At 42.2% G+C, this 25,396-nt stretch overlaps 1 protein-coding gene across 2 annotated transcripts in view; it reads right to left on the reverse strand.

Moving 5' to 3' along the window:
• LOC311099133 (fatty acid CoA ligase Acsl3-like) overlaps nt 1-23,375 on the reverse strand; it is a 41,444-nt gene extending 18,069 nt beyond the window's left edge. The window contains exons 1-5 of one of the 2 annotated variants that reach the window (XM_084139792.1): nt 23,176-23,375; nt 15,245-15,805; nt 1,023-1,200; nt 822-931; nt 218-356 (exon numbers count right to left, since the gene is read on the reverse strand). In XM_084139792.1, the coding sequence (XP_083995918.1) occupies nt 218-356; nt 822-931; nt 1,023-1,200; nt 15,245-15,607 (790 nt within the window). In that variant the 5' untranslated portion in view covers nt 15,608-15,805; nt 23,176-23,375. Of the gene's footprint in view, nt 1-217; nt 357-821; nt 932-1,022; nt 1,201-8,197; nt 8,277-15,244; nt 15,806-23,175 lie in introns of those variants that run through there. The other variant, XM_084139793.1, reaches the window with a different exon arrangement.
• Between the last annotated feature and the right edge of the window lie 2,021 nt (nt 23,376-25,396).

Raw genomic sequence — 25,396 nt, forward strand, 5'->3', positions numbered from 1 at the left:
CTTTCTTTCAAGAGAGGGCACGCGCATAGCACAGGGCTAATACAATCTGATAAGATATGTCAGAGAGGGCAATACAGGTACAAAAAATATGACATTACATTTGAGTCGCTAAGAGCACAGGGCAGAAGTACTGTACTGAGTCAGACAACACGTAGACCCAAACACACATACACACACCCCCCACACCCCACTTAACACACACGCTCTCCCTCCTTACTGTTGTCAGGTCTGGAGCCCAGCTCCTGCACGGCGTCCATGTTGTGGACCATGATGCCACGGGGGAAGCCGGGCCAACTGGTTGGCTTACTGTCCACCACGATGATGTGCTGCAGCCGAGGCACCTCCAACAGAATGGCCTGGGAGGAGACGGCAGGAGGAGAGGGAGGAGTGTAAGTAGCTATTGACTGAGTAAGTCAAATGCGTGTTCTAGATAGACTACATCGCAGTCAGACTGCTTAGAATCAATGATCTACAAATCACCTTGCATTCCAAATAACTGCTCATTATGTGATTAAGACTAGAAATTCTACGCATTGCCTTGTACAAACGGATCCCCTCAAACACGCTTAATGTCAACACTGCTCAAGGACTGTAATGCAAGTGGGCAAGTGTTTCAATGCATATTTATGGGTGAAAACTATTCAAAATGTAGTCATCATACTTTTTTATATAAACATGTGTGTGTGTACTGTCTAGTTTGACTTAACAGGACATGGTGCAAGACTATTTAAAATGTGGGCAAATTGTATTATCTGGCTGGAGTGTGTACCGTCTCATATGGCATTGCAGGAAGTGATCAGGACAAGGAGAGCAGACCCTACCTTGAGACGGCTGTGTAGCAGGTCTTTGCTGGTGATGATGTGGGTGATCTCAGTCTCGTTCAGACCATGGGCAATGGCCGCTCCGCCCAGAGTAGAGTACAACGTCACCACTGGCAGAATGACACAGACTGGGGTTAGAGATTCATTGTGTGTGTGTGTGTTGCTATAGTGTGTGTGCTACTGTCGAACATAAACACTCACATGGGAAGTTGTATATGAAGCAGGCCTGTGCTGCTATCATCCACTCAGCCCTGGTCTCACAGAAGATGGCAATGTTACACTGAGGCCTCTGGCCCAGCGCTGCCAGCCCACTGCCAAAACACACTGCTGACTGGTAGGTCTCCTCGTACGACATCCACTGATACTCCCCCAGGATCACCTAGAGATAACACAACCACATACACTGTTAACACTTATATACTGCTGCCTGGTAGGCCTCCTCGTACAACATCCACTTATACACCCCCAGGATTACTTTCAAAAACATACACACTGGTAATATAATGGGAAAGACGGGTTAGTCTGTGGACATCTGAGGGGTGAAATTAAGATCAGAAGGATTGGTTGATTTGACGATGCACTTGGAATCCAGTACAAATAGGAGGAGGCTATATGTATACAGTGCAGGGCTGTCTCCGACTAAGACAAATCTTAGACGAGCAAGAGTCGTCTGTCTATTGGTCAGTATGAAAAATGCATTAGTATACACTCACTAATTGTAAGTCGCTCTGGATAAGAGCGTCTGTTAAATGACTAAAATGTCAATTGGATCACTAAAAAATGTCTACATTTTTTAAACGTGTATTTTTCCATTTAGACACAACCTACAGTGAGGGAAAAAAGTATTTGATCCCCTGCTGATTTTGTACATTTGCCCACTGACAAAGAAATGATCAGTCTATAATTTTAATGGTAGGTTTATTTGAACAGTGAGAGACAGAATAACAAACAAAGAAATCAAGAAAAACGCATGTCAAAAATGTTATAAATTGATTTGCATTTTAATGAGGGAAATAAGTATTTGACCCCCTCTCAATCAGAAAGATTTCTGACTCCCAGGTGTCTTTTATACAGGTAACGAGCTGAGATTAGGAGCACACTCTTACCCTCTAAATACACCTCCGCTGTCTTCAACCAGGATCTCAGCGATCACTGCCTTATTGCCTGCGTCCGTAACGGGTCCGCGGTCAAACGACCACCCCTCATCACTGTCAAACGCTCCCTAAAACACTTTAGCGAGCAGGCCTTCCTAATTGACCTGGCCCAGGTATCCTGGATGGATATAGATCTCATTCCGTCAGTAGAGGATGCCTGGTTGTTCTTTAAAAGTAATTTCCTCTCAATCTTAAATAAACATGCCCCATTCAAAAAATACAGAACTAAGAACAGATATAGCCCCTGGTTCTCCTCAGACTTGACTGCCCTTGACCAGCACAAACACATCCTGTGGCGTACTGCATTAGCATCAAATAGCCCCCGCGATATGCAACTTTTCAGAGAAGTTAGGAACCAATATACACAAGCAGTTAGGAAAGCAAAGGCTAACTTTTTCAAACAGAAATTTGCAACCTGTAGCACTAACTCCAAAAAGTTTTGGGACACTGTAAAGTCCATGGAGAATAAGAGCACTTCCTCCCAGCTGCCCACTGCACTGAGGCTAGGAAACACTATCACCACCGATAAATCTACAATAATCGAGAATTTCAACAAGCATTTTGCTACGGCTGGCCATGCGTTCCACCTGGCTACCACTACCCCGGCCAACAGCTCTGCACCCTCCGCTGCAACTTGCCCATGCCCCCTCTGCTTCTCCTTCACACAAATTCAGACAGCTGATGTTCTGAAAGAGCTGCACAATCTGGACCCCTACAAATCAGCTGGGCTAGACAATCTGGACCCTTTCTTTCTAAAACTAGCCGCCGAAATTGTCGCAACCCCTATTACTAGCCTGTTCAACCTCTCTTTCGTAACGTCTGAGATCCCCAGAGATTGGAAAGCTGCCACGGTCATCCCCCTCTTCAAAGGGGGTGACACTCTAGATCCAAACTGTTACAGACCTATATCCATCCTGCTCTGCCTTTCGAAAGTTTTTGAAAGCCAAGTTAACAAACAGATCACCGACCATTTCGAATCCCACCGTACCTTCTCCGCTATGCAATCCGGTTTCCGAGCTGGTCATGGGTGCATTCAGCCACGCTCAAGGTCCTAAACGATATTATAACCGCGATCGATAATAGACAGTACTGTGCAGCAGTCTTCATCGACCTGGCCAAGGCTTTCGACTCTGTCAACCACCACATTCTTATTGGCAGACTAAATAGCCTTGGTTTCTCAAATGACTGCCTCGCCTGGTTCACCAACTACTTCTCAGATAGAGTTCAGTGTGTCAAATCGGAGGGCCTGTTGTCTGGACCTATGGCAGTCTCTATGGGGGTGCCACAGGGTTCAATTCTTGGGCCGACTCTTTTCTCCGTGTATATCAATGATGTCGCTCTTGCTGCTGGTGACTCTCAGATCCACCTCTATGCAGACGACACCATTTTGTATACATCTGGCCCTTCATTGGACACTGTGTTAACAAACCTCCAAACGAGCTTCAATGCCATACAACACTCCTTCAGTAGCCTCCAACTGCTCTTAAACTCTAGTAAAACTAAATGCATGCTGTTCAATCGAACGCTGCTGGCACCCGCCCACCCGACTAGAATCACTACTCTCGACGGGTCTGACCTAGAGTATGTGGACAACTACAAATACCTAGGTGTCTGGTTAGACTGTAAACTCTCCTTCCAGACTCACATTAAGAATCTCCAATCCAAAGTTAAATCCAGAATCGGCTTCCTATTTCGTAACAAAGCCTCCTTCACTCATGCTGCCAAACATGCCCTCGTAAAACTGACTATCCTACCGATCCTTGACTTCGGCGATGTAATTTACAAAATAGCCTCCAACACTCTACTCAGCAAATTGGATGTAGTCTATCACAGTGCTATCCGTTTTGTCTCCAAAGACCCATACACTACCCACCACTGTGACCTGTACGCTCTTGTTGGCTGGTCCTCATTACATGTTCGTCGTCAAACCCACTGGCTCCAGGCCATCTATAAATCACTGCTAGGCAAATCCCCGCCTTATCTTAGCTCATTGGTCACCATAGCAACACCCACCCGTAGTATGCGCTCCAGCAGGAATATATCACAGGTCATCCCCAAAGCCAACACCTCCTTTGGCCGCCATTCCTTCCAGTTCTCTGCTGCCAATGACTGGAACGAATTGCAAAAATCTCTGAAGCTGGAGACTCTTCTCTCCCTCACTAACTTTAAGCATCAGTTGTCAGAGCACCTTACCGATCACTGCACCTGTACACAGCCCATCTGAAATTAGCCCACCCAACTACCTCATCCCTATATTGTTATTTATTTTGCTTATTTTCACCCCAGTATCTCTATTTGCACATAATCTCTTGCACATCTATTATTCCAGTGTTAATACTAATTGTAATTATTTTGCACTATAGCCTATTTATTGCCTTACCTCCATAACTTGCTACATTTGCACACACTGTATATATATTTTCTGTTGTATTTTTGACTTTATGTTTTGTTTTACCCCATATGTAACTCTGTGTTGTTGTTTTTATCGCACTGCTTTGCTTTATCTTGGCCAGGTCGCAGTTGTAAATAAGAACTTGTTCTCAACTGGCTTACCTGGTTAAATAAAGGTTAAATAACTAAAAAATATTTAAAAAATTGTTACCTGTATAAAAGACACCTGTCCACAGAAGCAATCAATCAATCAGATTCCAAACTCTACACCATGGCCAAGACCAAAGAGCTCTCCAAGGATGTCAGGGACAAGATTGTAGACCTACACAAGGCTGGAATGGGCTACAAGACCATCGCCAAGCAGCTTGGTGAGAAGGTGACAACAGTTGGTGCGATTATTCGCAAATGGAAGAAACACAAAATAACTGTCAATCTCCCTCGGCCTGGGGCTCCATGCAAGATCTCACCTCGTGGCGTTGCAATGATCATGAGAACGGTGAGGAATCAGACCAGAACTACACGGGAGGATCTTGTCAATGATCTGAAGGCAGCTGGGACCATAGTCACCAAGAAAACAATTGGTAACACACTACGCTGTGAAGGACTGAAATCCTGCAGCGCCCGCAAGGTCCCCCTGCTCAAGAAAGCACATATACAGGCCCGTCTGAAGTTTGCCAATGAACATCTGAATGATTCAGAGGAGAACTGGGTGAAAGTGTTGTGGTCAGATGAGACCAAAATGGAGCTCTTTGGCATCAACTCAACTCGCCGTGTTTGGAGGAGGAGGAATGCTGCCTCTGACCCCAAGAACACCATCCCCACCGTCAAACATGGAGGTGGAAACATTATGCTTTGGGGGTGTTTTTCTGCTAAGGGGACAGGACAACTTCACCGCATCAAAGGGACGATGGACGGGGCTATGTACCGTCAAATCTTGGGTGAGAACGTCCTTCCCTCAGCCAGGGCATTGAAAATGGGTCGTGGATGGGTATTCCAGCATGACAATGACCCAAAACACATGGCCAAGGCAACAAAGGAGTGGCTCAAGAAGAAGCACATTAAGGTCCTGGAGTGGCCTAGCCAGTCTCCAGACCTTAATCCCATAGAAAATCTGTGGAGGGAGCTGAAGGTTCGAGTTGCCAAACGTCAGCCTCGAAACCTTAATGACTTGGAGAAGATCTGCAAAGAGGAGTGGGACAAAATCCCTCCTGAGATGTGTGCAAACCTGGTGGCCAACTACAAGAAACGTTTGACCTCTGTGATTGGCAACAAAGGTTTTGCCAACAAGTACTAAGTCATGTTTTGCAGAGGGGTCAAATACTTATTTCCCTCATTAACATGCAAATCAATTTATAAAATTTTTGACATGTGTTTTTCTGGATTTTTTTGTTGTTATTCTGTCTCTCACTGTTCAAATAAACCTACCATTAAATTTATAGACTGATCATGACTTTGTCAGTGGGCAAACGTACAAAATCAGCAGGGGATCAAATACTTTTTTCCCTCACTGTATGTGTTTGAAATCAACTATATGCACTGAGCTTGTCTGATGCTTTAAGCGCACTGTTTGAATAAATAATTAAGACACACTATTGACTCAAGAGGGAGCCTGATGGCCACGCATTGTTAAAAAATAAAATGACAGCGAGTGCCTGTGTGACTGAGAAACAATGTCTCTCTCTCCTCCCTGCTGCAGTGAACAGGCACCACAGCACAGCAGGTGTTTATCGCGCTGTCCGTGCTGCAACATAATTACAGCCATTTAGTTTCTTACTTGTTTCTCTGACTGAAAGGTTCCGTTATCGGAATCCCTCATTTGTTTAGGAGAAACATTCCCTATTCCCTCCACCTTTGCTCTCTTTACGTGAAACATGTATGCATCACATGCATGTGACCAATAGGGCCTGACCTATAGCCTATCATAATCACATCAATAAATTGGTTATAACATTTACATTTACATTTTAGTCATTTAGCAGACGCTTTTATCCAGAGCGACTTACAGGAGCAATTAGGGTTAAGTGCCTTGCTCAAGGGCACATTAACGTCATTTAGCAGACGCTCTTAGCCAGAGCGACTCACAAATTGGTGCGTTCACCCTATAGCCAGTGGGATAACCAAACTCTGAACAAACTCTGAACACCGAAACACGTGACAGCAAAATGGATGCGGAGGACTTGAAAAAGAAACTCGAAATAGGGGAATGTTTACTGGTTGCTCAGGAGGGAAAGGGGAAGTTAAATGTATGGAAGACGTGACTTAGTTGTGGAAACTACGGAGATCAAGAAAAAGGAGGGTATAGCCAGCGCTGAGTGAGTATTAGGCCTATGTGTGCCAAACAGGTGCTGTTAGATTACAATATTATTATTTTCGGGCCATTTGGAACAATATAAACAACACTAAATAAATTATAAGTAATACCAGAGAGTATGTTCTAACTAAAAAACATGTAAAGCCTTTATTACATAATAGCAATGATACCAAAAAATTAAATAAGATTGATGCTGCATCATAGCAAAGATTGGTGCTAACAGAATCAGTAGGCTATTAAACAAACACTCAACCAGGCAACAGAAGCAGGAAATGTCTTATTTCTGTAGATACACTACAAGTATGTGGACACCTGCTCGTCGAACATCTCATTCCAAAATCATGGGCATTAATATGGAGTTGGTCCCCCCTTTGCTGCTATAACAGCCTCCACTCTTCTGAAAAGGCTTTCCACTAGATGTTGGAACATTGCTGCGGGGACTTGCTTCCATTCAGCCACAAGAGCATTAGTGAGGTCGGACACAGATGTTGGGCGATTAGGCCTGGCTCGCAGTCGGCGTTCCAATTCATTGCAAAAGGTGTTCGATGGGGTTGAGGTCAGGACTCCGTGCAGACCAGTCAAGTTCTTCCACACCGATCTCGACAAACCATTTCTGTATGGACCTTGCCTAGTGCACGGGGGCATTGTCATGCTGAAACAGGAAAGGGCCTTCACCAAACTGTTGCCAAAATGTTGGAAGCACAGAATTGTCTAGAACGTCATTGTATGCTGTAGCATTAAGATTTCCCTTCACTAGAACTAAGGGGCCTAGCCTGAACCATGAAAAACAGCCCCAGACCACTATTCCTCCTCCACCAAACTTTACAGTTGGCACTATGCATTGGAGCAGGTAGCGTTCTCCTGGCATCCACCAAACCCAGATTTGTCCATCGGACTGCCAGATGGTGAAGCGTGATTCATCACTCCAGAGTCCAATAGCGGCAAGCTTCCAGCCGACGCTTGGCATTGCGCATGATGATCTTAGGTTTGTGTGCGGCTGCTCGGCCATAGAAACCAATCTCATGAAGCTCCCGACTAACAGTTATTGTGCTGACGTTGCTTCCAGAGGCAGTTTGGAACTCGGTAGTGAATGTTACAACCGAGGACAAATTATTTTTATGCCCTACGCGCTTCAGCACTTGGCCTACCACTTTGCGGCTGAGCCGTTGTTGATCCTAGACGTTTCCACTTCACAATAACAGCACTTACAGTTGACCGGGGCAGCTCTAGCAGAGCAGAAATTTGACAAACGTGTTGGAAAGTTGGAAAGGCGGCATCCTATGACGGTGCCACGTTGAAAGTTACTGAGCTCTTCAGTAAGGCCATTCTACTGCCAATGTTTGTCTATGGAGATTGCATGGATGTATGCTCGATTTTATACACCTGTCAGCAACAGGTGTGGCTGAAATAGCCAAATCCACTAATTTGAAGGGGTGTCCACATACTTTTGTATATATAATGTATATATGGATAATTTATAAAGCCAGGCACATTAAACAGTTAGGCTATTGATTATATACCTAATTAAGTTGGGGTTTCCTCTCTCCTCAATTTTCTTAGACAATTAAGGCAAGGGTTGTTTCCTCGTCTCCTCACGCCGCTGCTGCCTCCGTCGCATTGTTCTCAACACCAATATGCTGGATAACTTCGCTATTATGCACATAGCAACATATAGGGAAAGACGCCAATTCAACGGCGCACTGAAGATTATGTTTCAGAACCACGGACAGCAACCGCTATTCAACGTGGGAGAAAGTGCATTTGTTATAAAATAATATTATATTTATTAGTGTTGCATCATTATTCTTACATAATATAACCATACACAATTTCAGTAGCACATGTCTTAGAGTGATGGATTGTGCCATCCGCAATGGATTATTCCACTGAGGCAGGAGTGAAACAGACAGGTGTCTTGTGCACCATAAAAAAAACGAAACTAAAGAAATCTCGGTCGACCAACAGCCTATCGACTGAACAATGGACTGAATGGGGTCAGCCCTAAAAATAGAGTGCCTTCAGAAGGTTCACACCCCTTGACTTTTTCCACATTTTGTTGTGTTACAAGGGGGGATTAAAATGGATTTAATTTTAGTTTTTTGTCAACGATCTACACAAAACTATGTAACGTCAAAGTGGAAGAAAAATTCTAACATTTGTAATTAAAAAATAAATACAAATATATATATATATATATATATATATATATATATATATATATATACACATACATACAGTGGGGAAAAAAAGTATTTAGTCAGCCACCAATTGTGCAAGTTCTCCCACTTAAAAAGATGAGGGAGGCCAGTAATTTTCATCATAGGTACACGTCAACTATGACAGACAAAATGAGGAAAAAAAATCCAGAAAATCACATTGTAGGATTTTTAATGAATTTATTTGCAAATAATTATTTGGTCAATAACAAAAGTTTCTCAATACTTTGTTATATACCCTTTGTTGGCAATGACACAGGTCAAACGTTTTCTGTAAGTCTTCACAAGGTTTTCACACACTGTTGCTGGTATTTTGGCCCATTCCTCCATGCAGATCTCCTCTAGAGCAGTGATGTTTTGGGGCTGTCGCTGGGCAACACGGACTTTCAACTCCCTCCAAAGATTTTCTATGGGGTTGAGATCTGGAGACTGGCTAGGCCACTCCAGGACCTTGAAATGCTTCTTACGAAGCCACTCCTTTGTTGCCCGGGCGGTGTGTTTGGGATCATTGTCATGCTGAAAGACCCAGCCACGTTTCATCTTCAATGCCCTTGCTGATGGAAGGAGGTTTTCACTCAAAATCTCACGATACATGGCCCCATTCATTCTTTCCTTTACACGGATCAGTCGTCCTGGTCCCTTTGCAGAAAAACAGCCCCAAAGCATGATGTTTCCACCCCCATGCTTCACAGTAGGTATGGTGTTCTTTGGATGTAACTCAGCATTCTTTGTCCTCCAAACACGACGAGTTGAGTTTTTACCAAAAAGTTCTATTTTGGTTTCATCTGACCATATGACATTCTCCCAATCCTCTTCTGGATCAACCAAATGCACTCTAGCAAACTTCAGATGGGCCTGGACATGTACTGGCTTAAGCAGGGGGACACGTCTGGCACTGCAGGATTTGAGTCCCTGGCAGCGTAGTGTGTTACTGATGGTAGGCTTTGTTACTTTGGTCCCAGCTCTCTGCAGGTCATTCACTAGGTCCCCCCGTGTGGTTCTGGTATTTTTGCTCACCGTTCTTGTGATCATTTTGACCCCACGGGGTGAGATCTTGCGTGGAGCCCCAGATCGAGGGAGATTATCAGTGGTCTTGTATGTCTTCCATTTCCTAATAATTGCTCCCACAGTTGATTTCTTCAAACCAAGCTGCTTACCTATTGCAGATTCAGTCTTCCCAGCCTGGTGCAGGTCTACAATTTTGTTTCTGGTGTCCTTTGACAGCTCTTTGGTCTTGGCCATAGTGGAGTTTGGAGTGTGACTGTTTGAGGTTGTGGACAGGTGTCTTTTATACTGATAACAAGTTCAAACAGGTGCCATTAATACAGGTAACGAGTGGAGGACAGAGGAGCCTCTTAAAAAAGAAGTTACAGGTCTGTGAGAGCCAGAAATCTTGCTTGTTTGTAGGTGACCAAATACTTATTTTCCACCATAATTTGCAAAGAAATTCATTAAAAATCCTACAATGTGATTTTCTGGATTTTTTTTACTCAATTTGTCTGTCATAGTTGACGTGTACCTATGATGAAAATTACAGGCCTCTCTCATATTTTTAAGTGGGAGAACTTGCACAATTGGTGGCTGACTAAATACTTTTTTGCCCCACTGTACATACATACATACACACAGTTGAAGTCGGAAGTTTACATACACCTTAGCCAAATACATTTAAACTCAGTTTTTCACAATTCCTGACATTTAATCCTAGTAAAAATTCCCTGTCTTAAGTCAGTTAGAATCACCACTTTATTTTAAGAATGTGAAATGTCAGAATAATTGTAGAGAGAATGATTTATTTCAGCTTTTATTTATTTAATCACATTCCCAGTGGGTCAGAAGTTTACATACACTCAATTAGTATTTGGTAGCATTGCCTTTAAATTGTTTAACTTGGGTCAAACGTTTCGGTTAGCCTTCCACAAGCTTCCCACAATAAGTTGGGTGAATTTTGGCCCATTCCTCCTGACAGAGCTGATGTAACTGAGTCAGGTTTGTAGGCCTTCTTGCTCACACACGCTTTTTCAGGTCTGCCCCCAAATGTTCTATAGGATTGAGTTCAGGGCTTTGTGATGGCCACTCCAATACCTTGACTTTGTTGTCCTTAAGCCATTTTGCCACAACTTTGGAAGTATGCTTGGGGTCATTGTTCATTTGGAAGGCCCATTTGCGACCAAGCTTTAACTTCCTGACTGATGTCTTGAGATGTTGCTTCAATATATCCACATAATTTTCCTTCCTCATGATGCCATCTATTTTGTGAAGTGCACCAGTCCCTCCTGCAGCAAAGCACCCCCACAGCATGATGCTGCCACCCTCGTGCTTCACGGTTGGGATGGTGTTTTTCGGCTTGCAAGTAACCCCCTTTTTCCTCCAAACATAATGATGGTCATTATGGCCAAACAGTTCTATTTTTGTTTCATCAGACCAGAGGACATTTCTCCAAAAGGTACGATCTTTGTCCCCATGTCCAGTTGCAAACCATAGTCTGGCTTTTTTATGGCGGTTTTGGAGCAGTGGCTTCTTCCTTGCTGAGCGGCATTTCAGGTTATGTCAATATAGGACTCGTTTTACTGTGGATATAGATACTTTTGTACCTGTTTCCTCCAGCATCTTTACAAGGTCCTTTGCTGTTGTTCTGGGAATGATTTGCACTTTTCGCACCAAAGTACGTTCATCTCTAGGAGACAGAACACGTCTCCTTCCTGAGCGGTATGCGTGGTCCCATGGTGTTTATACTTGCGTACTATTGTTTGTACAGATGAACGTGGTACCTTCTGGCGTTTGGAAATTGCTCCCAAGGATGAATCAGACTTGGGAGCAAATACAACACTAATATATCTTGCTTACATAAGTATTCAACCCCCTGAGTCAATACATGTTAGAATCACCTTTGGCAGCGATGACAACTGTGAGTCTTTCTGGGTAAGTGTCCAAGAGCTTTGCACACCTTGATTGTACAATATTTGCACATTATTATTTTTAAAATGTTTCAAGCTCTGTGAAGTTGGTTGCTGATCATTGGTTGACAGCCATTTTCTAGTCATGCCATAGATTCAAGACGATTTAGGTCAAAACTGTAACTAGGCCACTCAGGAACATTCAATGTCGTCTTGGTAAGGAACTCCAGTGTATATTTGGCCTTGTGTTTTAGGTTATTGTCCTGCTGAAAGGTGAATTTGTCTCCCAGTGTCTGTTGGAAAGCAGACAACCAGGTTTTCCTCTAGGATTTTGACTGCGCTTAGCTCTATTCAGTTAAATTTTATCCTATAAAAACTCCCTAGTCCTTGCCGATGACAAGCATACCCATAACATGATGCAGCCACCACCATGCTTGAAAATCTGAAGAGTGGTCCTCAGTGATGTGTTGTGTTGGAACGCTTTGTATTGAGGACATGAAGTTAATTTCTTTGCCATATTTTTTGCTATTTTACTTTAGTGCTTTATTGCAAACAGGATGCATGTTTTGGAATATTTGTATTGTGTAGAGCAGGGGTGTCAAACGTCCGGCCCGCGGGCCGGATCAGGCCCGCAAACGGGTTTAATCCGGCCCGCGAGATGATTTTGTAAAGTATAAAAATGCGCTGCAATTTTTCAATAAAATAAACTGCTGTTCCAATTGCGTCCACTGGATGGCGCAATAGCAATTATGTTAAGCAAGCAAACTGTTTATACCGGGGCAGAGCAAGTAGGTCAAGTCTGTGTTTACTCACAGCCGAGACATCAGTGACGCTGCAGTGAAAGCTAGCTACCTCATTGCTAATGAAATCGCAGTGGCTTCAAAACCATTTAGTGAGGGTGAATTTGTAAAAACATGCATGATGAAGGCAGCTAAGATTGTGTGCCCTGAAAAGCGTCAGGCTTTTGTAAATATCAGCCTGACAAGAAACACAGTTGCAGACAGGATTTCCGATCTTTCAGTGGATTTGGACAGCCAGTTGAAGCAAAAAGAAAAGTCATTTATTGCGTTTTCGGTTGCAATTGATGAAAGCACGGACATTACAGATGTTGCACAACTGGCCATTTTCATCCGCGGAGTTGATGACACATTGACCGTCACCGAGGAGTTCGTGGAGTTGGTGCCGATGACAGATACAACGACAGCAGCTGATATTTTTACCGCACTCGTCGGCGCGCTGGACAAGGTCGGAGTGGACTGGTCCCGCGCTGTCAGCCTGGCTACAGATGGTGCGCCCTCAATGATCGGGAAAAAAGCAGGCGTTGTGACAAAGTTCAGAGAGAAAGTGCAATCTGCAAATGGAGGACGTGATTTTTTGACTTTTCACTGTATTTTGCACCAGGAGGCTTTGTGTTGCAAGTCATTAAAGATGGATAACGTCATGAAGGTGGTCATCCAAACTGTTAATTTCATCCGATCCAGAAGCCTGAATCACCGTCAGTTTGACAGCCTTCTCAGAGAGAAAGACCACATCTATGGCCTGCCATACCACACTGAGGTAAGATGGTTAAGCCGAGGTGCTGAGGCGTTTCTTTGATTTACGAGAAGAAATTGAACAGTGTTAGAATTCCATTCCGCAGAATGGATGCAGGACCTTGCATTTATGGTGGATGTTACAGAGCACCTGAATAACTTGAACAAACAGCTGCAAGGGTGCAACAAAGTTGTCACGCAGTATTATGACAGCATACGTTCTTTCAAGTTGAAGCTGTCATTGTGGGAGACGCAACTTGCCGGTGGTGATGCAGCTCACTTCCCCTGTCTGAAAAATGTGTGCGCGACCCAACATGTGGCAGACATGAAGCGGTTCAAAGATAAAATAACGGGACTGTTACTAAAAAGCTAAAAGATGCCAGGTATCAGGAGTCAAATAAACTATGCAACCCCACTTAAAGTGCTACATGAGACACCCTGATATAGTTCTGTGATCTGTGATATACTTCTGTGAATCACTGAGGCATTGTGTGTTTGTGTGTTCTTTGTCCTCAGAACTTTCAAATAACTTGAGGTGTTTTATGATTAATAGTGATGTTGTGCTTTTGGACACACTGTCCTCAGGCTCCAGCTTTATGTTTATATGTTTTTATGTTGATGTGCTATTGTTTTTAATTGATTTTATTTTATTTGTATATTTAACCTATTCTTGACTCTGTGGTTCTTGCACTTGTTTGGGGAACAGGATTTCATTCTTTTTATCTAAATTTCTGCCTGAGAAATGACCCCCTGATATAGTTCTGTGATCTGTGAAACAGTTCTGTTAATCACTGAGGCATTGTGTGTTTGTGTGTTCTTTTTCTTTAGAATTTTCAAATAAACTTGACGTGTTTTATGATTAATAGTGATGTTGTGCTTGTACTATTTTGGACACACTGTCCTCAGGCTCCAGCTTTATGTTGTATGTTGATCGTATTAAAACAAAGAAAACAATCTGAAGTTGTTGTTTTTAAGTTATATATAACATGATTTTTCCGGTCCGGCCCACTTGGGAATAGATTTTCCTCCATGTGGCCCCTGAGCTAAAATGAGTTTGACACCCCTGGTGTAGAGGCTTCCTTCTTTTCACTCTGTCGTTTAGGTTAGTATTGTGGAGTACCTACAACGTTGTTGATCCATCCTCAGTTTTCTCCTATCACAGCCATTAAACTCTGTAACTGTTTTAATGTCACCATTGGCCTCATGGTGAAATCCCTGAGCGGTTTCCTTCCTCTCCAGCAACTGAGTTAGGAAGGATGCCTGTATCTTTGTAGTGACTGGGTGTATTGATACACCATCCAAAGTGTAATTAATAACTTCACAATGCTCAAAGGGATATTCAATATTGTTGTTTTTTGCCATTTACCAATAGGTGCCCTTCCTTGCGAGGCATTATGGGTATTGTGTGTAGGCCAGTGACACAAAATGTCAAATTTAATTCCGGCTGTAACACAACAAAATGTGGAAAAAGTCAAGGGGTGTGAATACTTTCTGAAGGCACTGTAAATATTGAATTGTAATGTTTTTCCACCAGGTCCTCCGACCAGGGTAGTGGATGGTAGGGGCAAAAAAGGGATCAGAAATTATGCAATTAATGTTATTTTATAGACTAGTCTGTCTGCTAGTTTCATAGCTGACCCCCAAAAATATATAAACAAATAAAAACACCACTGTTAATACTAGAAGTACACAATACTAAACTGTCACACACCGATGTCTGGTAGGTCTCCTTGTACGACAGCATTATTACCCCAAATTACCTATAAAAGTCATACACCCTCAGCTGCCTTCAAACATGATCAGACAGTGCCATCTAATGTCCTTCTACTACAACCGTAGCGAAAAGGCTTTTCTTATGCACAACATAAACACAACATATATCAAGAAAGATGTTTAAATCCACTTTTCACCCTCTTCCTCACCTTCTTGAAGACCTTCCCGTTGGGTTGGAGCTCGTCCTCCTCGCTCAGCACCTCTCTCGTGCCCAGGCAGTTCCTCTCTGGGAACCTGGCCGCCCCGTGCTCCATCACCTTGTCCAGGGTGTCCACTCCTGGGTGCAAGGAAGACACCAGCTTCAGCTGGCTACCATCCTCACGGTTGGTCGCCCGGTAAGGGCCCGCCGGACGACCGCTCACTGACCGTGCCTTGACCCGCCGTGCCCGGTCTAGGTTGGCTCCAGCGCCCGAGAGCAGGTACCAGGGCAGGAAGGTGATGACAGAGTAGACCCAGACAACCGAGCGGAAGACCTGCAGCAGCAGCGGGTTCATGTCCTCTTTTAGTTTCATCTTGGATGTCAGGGGTCAAGGGTCACAGGGTGGAGTCTGAGTTGAGGTGGGTGGGGCAGGGGGTGGAAGGGTGAGGGATACACCCCAACACTTCCTTCGAAACCTGGTTGTGTTCCTTCTCATTCACAGGTGGTTCCTCAGGTAGATCCGCTTGATGGATGGACTGACAGACACAGCTCGGTTGAAGAGTCAGCTCACCTGTAGTGAGAGAACAGAAAACACTTTAGAGATGAAGACAGGCATGGTGGAGAGGGAGGGAGGGCTAGACAAAGCTCAAATGCATTTAAAAAATGAAACACATTAGTAATGTACCACTTTGTTAGACCACCCAGCAATGAATTTAGGCTACATGGCTCTAATCTCCTTGGAATAATAGTCAAATTAGGCCTGCAGTGTAATCTTATAGCCTCCTTTCTCCATCAGACCAGGGTTCTCCCGAAAGAATGTAAGAGGGGCGCTGCGCCACCTTGTGGATTGGACTGCACACTAGGTAAAAAAAGTATAATAATTAAACACACACACACCAGGGTTTGCGTTAGCTTTCAAAAGTCTGCATTTTCAAAACGCAGACCCTCCATAAATCTGCATTTTAATAGATTTCACCTGCCCTCTAATTAAACAAACAGACAATAAATACATGGGTCCACACAGTGTTCTAGAATGCAGGAAAATACAGGTCAGTTCAAGAGGGTGCTATGTGAAAACTTAGGGTAAAGAACTATGTCATTATAATCACATACAATAATCATTAATCTGAACAATATTATAGCCTCCATATGCTTGTACTCAACTTTGTTGAAATACGAATGCTATAAGTGCGTAGGAAAAATGGCAAGCTCGCGACACGCATCTGATCAATTCATTATGAATATGATACATTTGATTTCATTCTTTTTCATTCTTCGTTGTAACCACAATGTAACAAATAATCGAACTTTGCTTCGAACCTTAGCAAACAAACTAGTGTGAAAACGGCCACATAAAATTGTCAGCATAAAATGTGCTCTTAGCCTCTTACTTCCTCATCTCCCACACCATCCCCGCAGACGGGCAGAGAGCGAGTGGTTTGGAGGATGGATGAGACGTTTTGGAACGAGTCTATTTAAATATAAAAAGTTGGAACTTGAAATGGAATGGCTCATGGTCAATACACCTGCGTTCTCAGACTGCAACTGTGCTCTACCCAGGATTTTTTCTGCTTGAAAAACTCAGAATTCTGCGTTAACGCGACCCCTGCAGTAGAGCACAGTATAGTACAGTAGAGCACAGCAGAGTACAGTAAAGAAAAGTAGAGTATAGTTCAGTACAGTAGAGTATATTACATTATACTGTACTCTACTCGTGTGCTCTACTGTACTCTACTGTGCTCTATTGTACTGTACTATTCTGTGCTCTACTGTAATGTACTCTACTGTACTGTGCTATACTGCAACTGTAGGTTGTGACTACTATGATTTCCCATTGTAGCCAATTTAATTGCAGTCATTCTGTTACAGATTTTTCAGTCACCAATTTGGTAACAGAGTGATGCATTTTAATCAGTTAGTAATTCATAAACAAAATTGTTATCAGTAAAAACACTAACTAATTGGTAGGTCTACCTTTACTTGTTACTTCTTTGAACTTTCATAATCCTCCCTCCTCATGAGGGAGAGGAATTAGAAAATATCTTAAAGATGTGGGTTTTTGGTAAGAGTATGACAAGACACCACTCAATATTTGTTTAACTTAAAAGGCAAATAATTTCTGCAAAACTAAATATAAATGTTGATACAGTATTAGTTGGCAGGGGCCTTTACTTCAACATTGTGTTTTGATGTATTTCTAATTAGAGCCGAATCGATACATTGGTTGACCAATATTAATCGGCCGATATCAGCCTTTCACAGAAATATTTGTATCGGTCTTTATTCCACAGATAAAGCGCTGATATTATATACATAGAATAAACAAATACATCTGCTAATTTGCGGTCATTTTTAGAAATGTTCAATGGTTGCCTGAAGAGGGCGATCTACGAGCTTATCAATGAACATCATTCAGCCCTAGGTCACAACATGAGAGAGAGTAGGCATGGTGGTTTGATAGTGAGTAGCTTGCCACAGCCATCGTAAGTAAATATTCCAATGTACACTTCACCAAGCAAGCAGCCCTGTCCTCATCACATTCTCACTTAGTTAACGTTAGCTGGCTAACTAGTCTGCAAAAAGCAAGACAATTGACGTAGATCTATCATTCAGGCCATGTGCTTACGTTCATGATGAGATAAGAAGCTACCGTTAGCTAGCTAAATTAGAACGTGTGTGACTAAAACCAGTGTGGGAAGTATTTTCCTGCATAAACGTTTTCAGTCATCAGCGCATGCCATTTGTAGTTGAAATGTATAGCCAATACATTTTGTATTGAATAACAGTGTAATTTACATATGGGTTCTGTAAGAAAACATTGTCTTAATGAACAGCTACCTTGTGCTCGTCATAACTTAATGTCATTGTGAGGTTGCCATAAAGTGTTTCTTTACATGACCTTTGACTGTTGTAAACACTGTAGTCAACTCAAGACAAAATGCTGACACCTAGTGGTAACATTACGAACGGCATGTTACTGCATTTCGATGCTCATTTGTGTACGGTGTCGTTAGAGATTTACTTGGAGACAAAAGTTTAATTCATTCATTGTGGTGGTTTAGCACATACACTTTTGCATACTTCTTATCCCCTGCCATAGACAGACACACCTAAGAAGATAAACTAAACAAGTGTTGTATTTACTGTCGTATTAATAGAAAATATTAAAAATTCCCTATTACTAGGCTATTCAAAATCAAATACAAATTCACTAATTGTAGGCTAACTGTAAGCCACCCTGCACAATCAATGAACCAACAGCATCGCCTAGGCCTATACGTTCTCTCCCAGACTCAAGGATAGAAATGTTGGAGCGTAGCATAAGGTAACCAGTCCATCCAGTATGCAGAACAATACAGTCCACACTCAAAGTCGATTACTCAAATTTGTTTAATTTTGGAGAATAGCCTAGACCAATTATGTACCAAATACATCTCAAATCTGTTTTATTTTGTTTTTCTGCCTTGCATAATATGCGGTAGGCTATGTATTGTATAAGGGCACAATCATCATTTTAATTCAGGGTTATTGTTTTTTGGGAGGCCTTGGGCTCATAAGCCTATGCATAAGCATAAGCTCTAATATGCGTATGGATGCTTTGAATTAATCATCACCGTGGAAAGCGCTGTCCATTTCGTTGTGTTAGGGTTTGAAACAACATCCATAACAACCATGTTTTACACAGTTTTAACCTGATATTGAACTTCTTTCTTCAATTTGATTATCACATTGATTGTGTGTCAGAGTGACAATAGAGCCCTGAGTATCAGGCAATTAGGAACTGATGGTCATTAGCAAGTTGGGTACTACCAAAGCATGTCCAGAGTGCATAAAAGGGGATTACCGTGACTCAACGGTCACATGGAATTTTACTGCGGTCATGACCCATGACTGCCGATGTGGCGGAAATACAAATACATCACCGCAACAGCCCTATTCACAACTAGGATTGGGTAATGGATAACAAATGACACTGAGCAAAGTTCCTATCCTGATTGTAACTGCAGGCAAGATTTGAACTAGATTTCCTCCCAAGAGATTTTGCTCCAGAAGAATTAATTGATCTTAAGGGAGACTATAGGCCTAGTTGAGCATAGGGAAGTAGAATCTTCCTGTCTCTCACACTCTTCCCTGAATATGTTTTTCTAGGTTGCGCGGGAAGCTAGACCAAGGCTAGACTAACCCATGACCTTTCAAAGGAGAACTCATACTGTACTCTGATCAATGGTCATGCATTCATGACTTCTAAACTTGCAGCCTATGACGTTGACACAGACCAACTCTGTAGCTCAATTGGTAGATAGAGCATGGCGCTTGTAACGCCAGGGTAGTGGGTTCGATCCCCGGGACCACCCATACGTAAAAATGTATGCACACATGACTGTAAGTCGCTTTGGAAAAAAGCATCTGCTAAATGGCATATTGTTATATTATACATTATTATTATTATATTATATATTTATATTATACCAACTGACACAGAGGTTGTTCCATGTCATTTCAGCAAACCATGACAGCCACCATCTCAGATTGTTCTGAAATCGTTTCTGTACTTAGAAACAGATAAGATTAGCATTACGGCAACATTATTTTGTTGAAATATAATTTGATCTCTGATAAATTAAGCTAATTGATTGCACCCAAATTGGCCATTAGAATTTATAGAATTCACATAATATTCAATAAATATAGTACCTACCATCCAATTTGGACCAAACTTTTTTTTAACAATGAGTAATTAAGAGATGGAAAAAAAAAAGCAGTTCAAAAGCCACCCACGGCCCCCCACACCCCAATGCCAATCCCACACCAACAACCAGTATATAGTATCAGTTCTCTATGTCTGACAAGTAGGATAGAGCTGCGGCTCGGGGTATTGTTTCTTCATCGTATGTAATGTATTCTCAGTGAATTTGGTGATGTTTTTTTTCCCGTGTTCAGAGAAAATAGTAATTGAAGTTGCTTGCATTCTTTACCATAAAGTAGTGTGAAAGTACCAGGTTCCTGCTATACTGTCACACTCTTATCCATTTTGCTGCTCTCTTGTGTTTATTAAATAGATAACATTTCCTTTGCATCTTTGGGTAGAAAAGCAATAGATTTGGCTCATGACGAAAATAAATTGTGTTCAAGCCAGTCCTCCATGAAAGCAAATCAGTTTGTCCTTCTTTTACGCTTAATCTGTGTCCAGGAAACGGACCCTATTTGTGTGGTTTATTATCTTCAAAAAAGGTCTGGATTAGCTACTGTTAGACCATTCCTGGTGAACAAGCAAACCATTAGCCTACAGCAGTTCTAATGGTTTCAATGTTATGGTCTCAAATGGTCTTCAATGGTAATAGTCCCAAACACACACTGTATAGTGTTTTGCAATGGTAATGATTGGGTTGGGTTGAATGGTAATGTCACTAATCACCATACATATAGAGCTGTTTCCTAATAACTGTATTGACAAACATAAGACTGCCATGCAATTAATTATTTTATTAGGGTTGTCACAATATTTAAATCCCTAGCCCATTTCTCCATCGAAGTTTTGGGCTTATAGGAAAAGTCTTCATATGAGAATTGCATTGGGATAGCCCTCTCAGAGAACGGACACTTATTGGACTATTCAAGGAGAGTTGGGTTGACACAATAGGTTGCTATTAGGCCAAACTGAATTGCTTTCATGGAGGACTGGCTTGAATTGTGCGTATGACCACACAATTTATTGAAACAAATCCATTGGTTTTCTACCCAAAGTTGCAAAATAAATGTTGTGATCGATTTAATAAACACAAGAGACCAACACAATGGATAAAAGAGTGTTGCAGTATAGCAGGAACAGCTGTATCTAGTGGTCAAAACCTGGTACTTTCACACTACTTTATGGTAAATAATGCAAGCGACTTCAATGACAAATTTCTCTGAACAGGGGAAAAAAATATCACCAGATTCACAGGGAATACATTAAATAGTATGTAGAAGCAATACTCCAAGCCACAGCATCATACTACTTGTCAAACATAGATAACTATAGTTGTTGGGGTGGGGTTGACATGGGGTGTGGGGGGTCCGTGAGTGGCTTTTGATTTTTTAATATTCATTGGTAGGAAGAACTTTGGTGCAAATCAGATGTTGGGTACTATATTTATTGAATAATATCTGAACCCTATAAATTAAAATGGACAATTTGGGTGCAATCAATTAGCTTAATTTCTCAGAGATCAAATAATTTTTCAACAAAATAATGTTTCAGGAATGCTAATCATATCTGTTACTAACTACATAAATGATTTCAGAAATCTACTTTTTGAGGTGGAACAACCCACAGAGGTCACCAAGTCAGACTAGTCGAAACTAGCAAAGCCATTAATGCAAAGTCTCACAGCTCTTCATAAAATGTCTGTTGATTCATTCATCATAAATTCAAGGCTTTGACAAACGAAACCAGAAATACAGGTCCAGCCTATAAGGTAGAGAGGACAGGCTAATAAATACCTCAGAAGACCTCCCAGTTAAGTCTTAGACTACTCTGAGTCTCCACTTACATGAGTAATGGCACAGAGTAATAACGGCTAGCAGACCACATGGCTGAACAGGAACTAACTGAAATGTAGGCCTAACAGCACAGTAAGCATAAAGCTAGGCCTAGTCCTGTAAATGTGAACAAATTAGTCGTTGTTGTTCCGTTAGGGATAGCCTAGGTCAAGTCTGGTTCTGGAAAACAGAAGACATGCTCTGCTGTGTAAACCCAGTCTACTTCCACTTGACCCCAAAGTAAAGACAAGACAACATTCCTAGAGTCCTTGAGAGAGAGCGAGAGAGAGAGAGAGAGAGAGCGAGAGAGAGAGAGAGAGAGAGAGAGAGAGAGAGAGAGAGAGAGAGAGAATGTGCTTGTTGTTAAAGCATCTGGAGGAATCCACCACTCTGTCCACCAGTGTCACCATAGAAAAAACACTGTTTGTACAACAGTTCAAGTATTTGTAACTAACAAGATGTGAATGATGCCTAATGTGGTGCCGTAGCATTATCGGCACACTTGCATAGGTTAATCAAATCAAAGCACCTGACCATCCTAAATCCTGAACTGGTTCTGTCAGCCCATACCCACGAGTCTCCAAATATGTAATCTGTCAACACCTATCTGAAAGGCTGCATTCTATCTATGGCCTTCTCACCATCATTATATTCTAGCTGCCATTGTTATCTGCACAGCACACACCATCTCCTTCTCCCAGAAAGGAAACACTACAGGCTCCTCTCCAGACATGTGTCAGGTGACATTTGTGATTGTCTGTTGCCATGACGCAGTTGGTAGAGCAACGTTACCGGTATGGTGAGGACAGTTAGGCCTACTTCGCAGTGTCTATAATGCTAGCTAGCTTGACAGGCCAAAATACAATAACTTTACCACATTGTTGGATGAGCAATTGTTCAAAATCTATGCATAATTATGTTAGCTAAATATGCTACAGGTAGATAGTTAACGTTCACTAACTAGCTAACTAACTAAAAATATAACAAACAAACCAAATAGTTAGGTAACTAACAGTTACCCAGATCCTGATAACGTGTAATAAAACGTGATATAAATGGGGAGATCAAAACACTCAACATGCCATGATGAAACCCTTTTGTCAACACCACAGTAAGCTAACGTTAACTACTGTACTTGGCTGGCTGACAGCGCCTATCAAATATATCTGTAACTAACGTTAGCATCAACAGTCCGGCATTGCAGCTGTGGATAAGACACAGCTAATTTATACATAAAAACGTTTTGACAAAAGCAAGCGGACACTAGCTAGTTACCTATTGAGTATCATTTCAATTACTCTGAATAACATTGGATTATCCGTCGAGAGAGCAAGCAAACTACAAAACATAATTGCTAGTTAGTTAGCTAACATCGCAGCACATCTGCAAGAATCGAGAGCCCAGACAATGCAACCTCACCTCTTTATCATCCGCTATTCCCGCGTCTCTTGGAAGAATTTCGTCAATACACCAAACTCATTTGCTGGCTTTGTCATCATATCACTCCCAAAACATCAAGGCTATGGTGCCAATGTATTCATTAAACTAATATATTTTAGTGAAAATCTGCGGCCATCAACGGCCCTTGTTATCAGCCCGGAAGTGATGGGGAAACGAAACGTTGTCAAGGCAGTCCGCTTGCCTGCGATTGGACCGCTGACGGTGGCGCGTGCTTGAGGCAGCTGTGATGTCAACAGGGTTACTGGCGGTCAGAGAAGAGCCCCTGCGGAATGTGCCGATGATGATGAAGTTCAACTTCACGAGGGTCAGCCCACCAGAGCAAGGCCAGCGCAATGATCTATAAATCAACCCAACATCCTAACATCTGGACAATAAACTAATCCTCATGAAGGACAGATTATTGAATTTGGGCAGCAACAGGCTGAGCAACCAGCTGAGGCTGACCATTGAAAGGTGTTCCCATTGGACAATAGACTATAGCCTGGCTACAGGTAATCCACACTCTGTAGGCCTAGTCTCAGTTTGATGCCTAGAGAATTTTGTTGGAATCGGGTTGTGTCCTCTCACTCTACCCCTCCTAACTTATTGGTTTGTAGGCTAGCTATAAAGCTACTGATTTAAGTCCATTGGTTTTTCTGTAGGCTTGCTTTTGGGGGTCTTAAGCGAGATTTGGTTTGGGGACCCCCCCACCAAGCGGGCAAAAACATTATAGTGGTGACAGCAGAGAGAAAAATCTCAGTTTTAAAGTACATTTCCTGCAATTCTACACATTTTTCCATGGGGCGGAGAGAAAATGTAGCAATTTTATAACACTTTTCATGCAATTCTACACATTTTGCAATGGGGTAGAGATACATTTTTGTTTTAAAGTACGTTTTCTGCAGTTCTACACATATTGTCATGGGGCGGAGAGAAAATTGTACCATTTTATACAACATTTCCTGTGCATTTTATAACACATTTCCTGCAATTATACCCATTTTGCCATGGGGTGGAGAGATTTTCTTTGCGGTTTTAAAGTTAATTTCCTGCAATTCTCCACATTTTTGCCATGAGCTTCTATCTCAAGGCCATCAGACTCTTAAATAGCCATCAGTAGCTGGCTACCACCCGGTTACTCAACCCTGCACCTTAGAGGTTGCTGCTCTGGCCACTTTAATAATGGAACACTAGTCACTTTAATAATGTTTACATACTGTTTTGTAGTCAATGCCACTCCGACATTGCTCGTCCTACTATTTATATATTTCTTAATTCCATTCTTTTACTTTTAGAGTTGTGTGTATTGTTGTGAATTGTTAGATACTACTGCACTGTTGGAGCTAGGAACACAAGCATTTCGCTACACCCACAATAACATCTGCTAAATATGTGTATGTGACCAATATGATTTGATTTGATTTGATTTATGCCATGTTAATGATATCTGAGTGAAAGTGACTAACAAAATCAATGGGGGCTCCCTGGAGGTCAGGGCCCCTGGGCAAGTGCCCTGCGTGCACGGTCGACATTCGGCCATGATTACTACAAGTTTAGATCATGGGCTAGACCAGGGGTGTCAAACCCATTCCATGGAGGGCCTAGTGTCTACAGGTTTTTGCTTTTTGCTTTCAATTAAGCCCTAGACAACCTGGTGTGGGGAGTTCTTTACTAATTAGTAACCTTAATTCATCAATCAAGTACAAGGGAGGAGCGAAAACCTGCAGACACTCGGCCCGCCGTGGAATGAGTTTGACACCTGTGGGCTAGACTAACTTACCATTCTAAAATGGTTAGCTGACATGGCTAATTGAGTGACTGTCAGTGACTGACAAAGCAAGAGAAAAACTGCTGATGCCAAACCAAATTTCGAACTTGCACCTTGTGTATTCTACTATTCTAACTTTCAAAAGTAAGTTGAGACCCCGTCTGAGTTCCTTTGGGTGTCGCTTATGCCTGGAGCCGGCCCTACAGTGTGTTGTGACTTTATTAAATGCACTTTAAATAAATAGTGATTTAAATTGTGATTTGGTTCCGTTCCTCCCATTTGTGGGGAATATGAGCAGTGACAAGATTATTTTGTGTTAGGCCTAGTGTCTAATGATTAGATATATAACCCATGTTAAACTGCTTAGGCCTAGGCCCTATATCATCCAGACATGAAAATAGGATAGGCCTACTCTTACTAGTCATAATTACC

Source organism: Coregonus lavaretus (assembly GCF_964263955.1).
Source record: "Coregonus lavaretus genome assembly, chromosome: 23".
In the NCBI taxonomy this organism is placed as follows: domain Eukaryota; kingdom Metazoa; phylum Chordata; class Actinopteri; order Salmoniformes; family Salmonidae; genus Coregonus; species Coregonus lavaretus.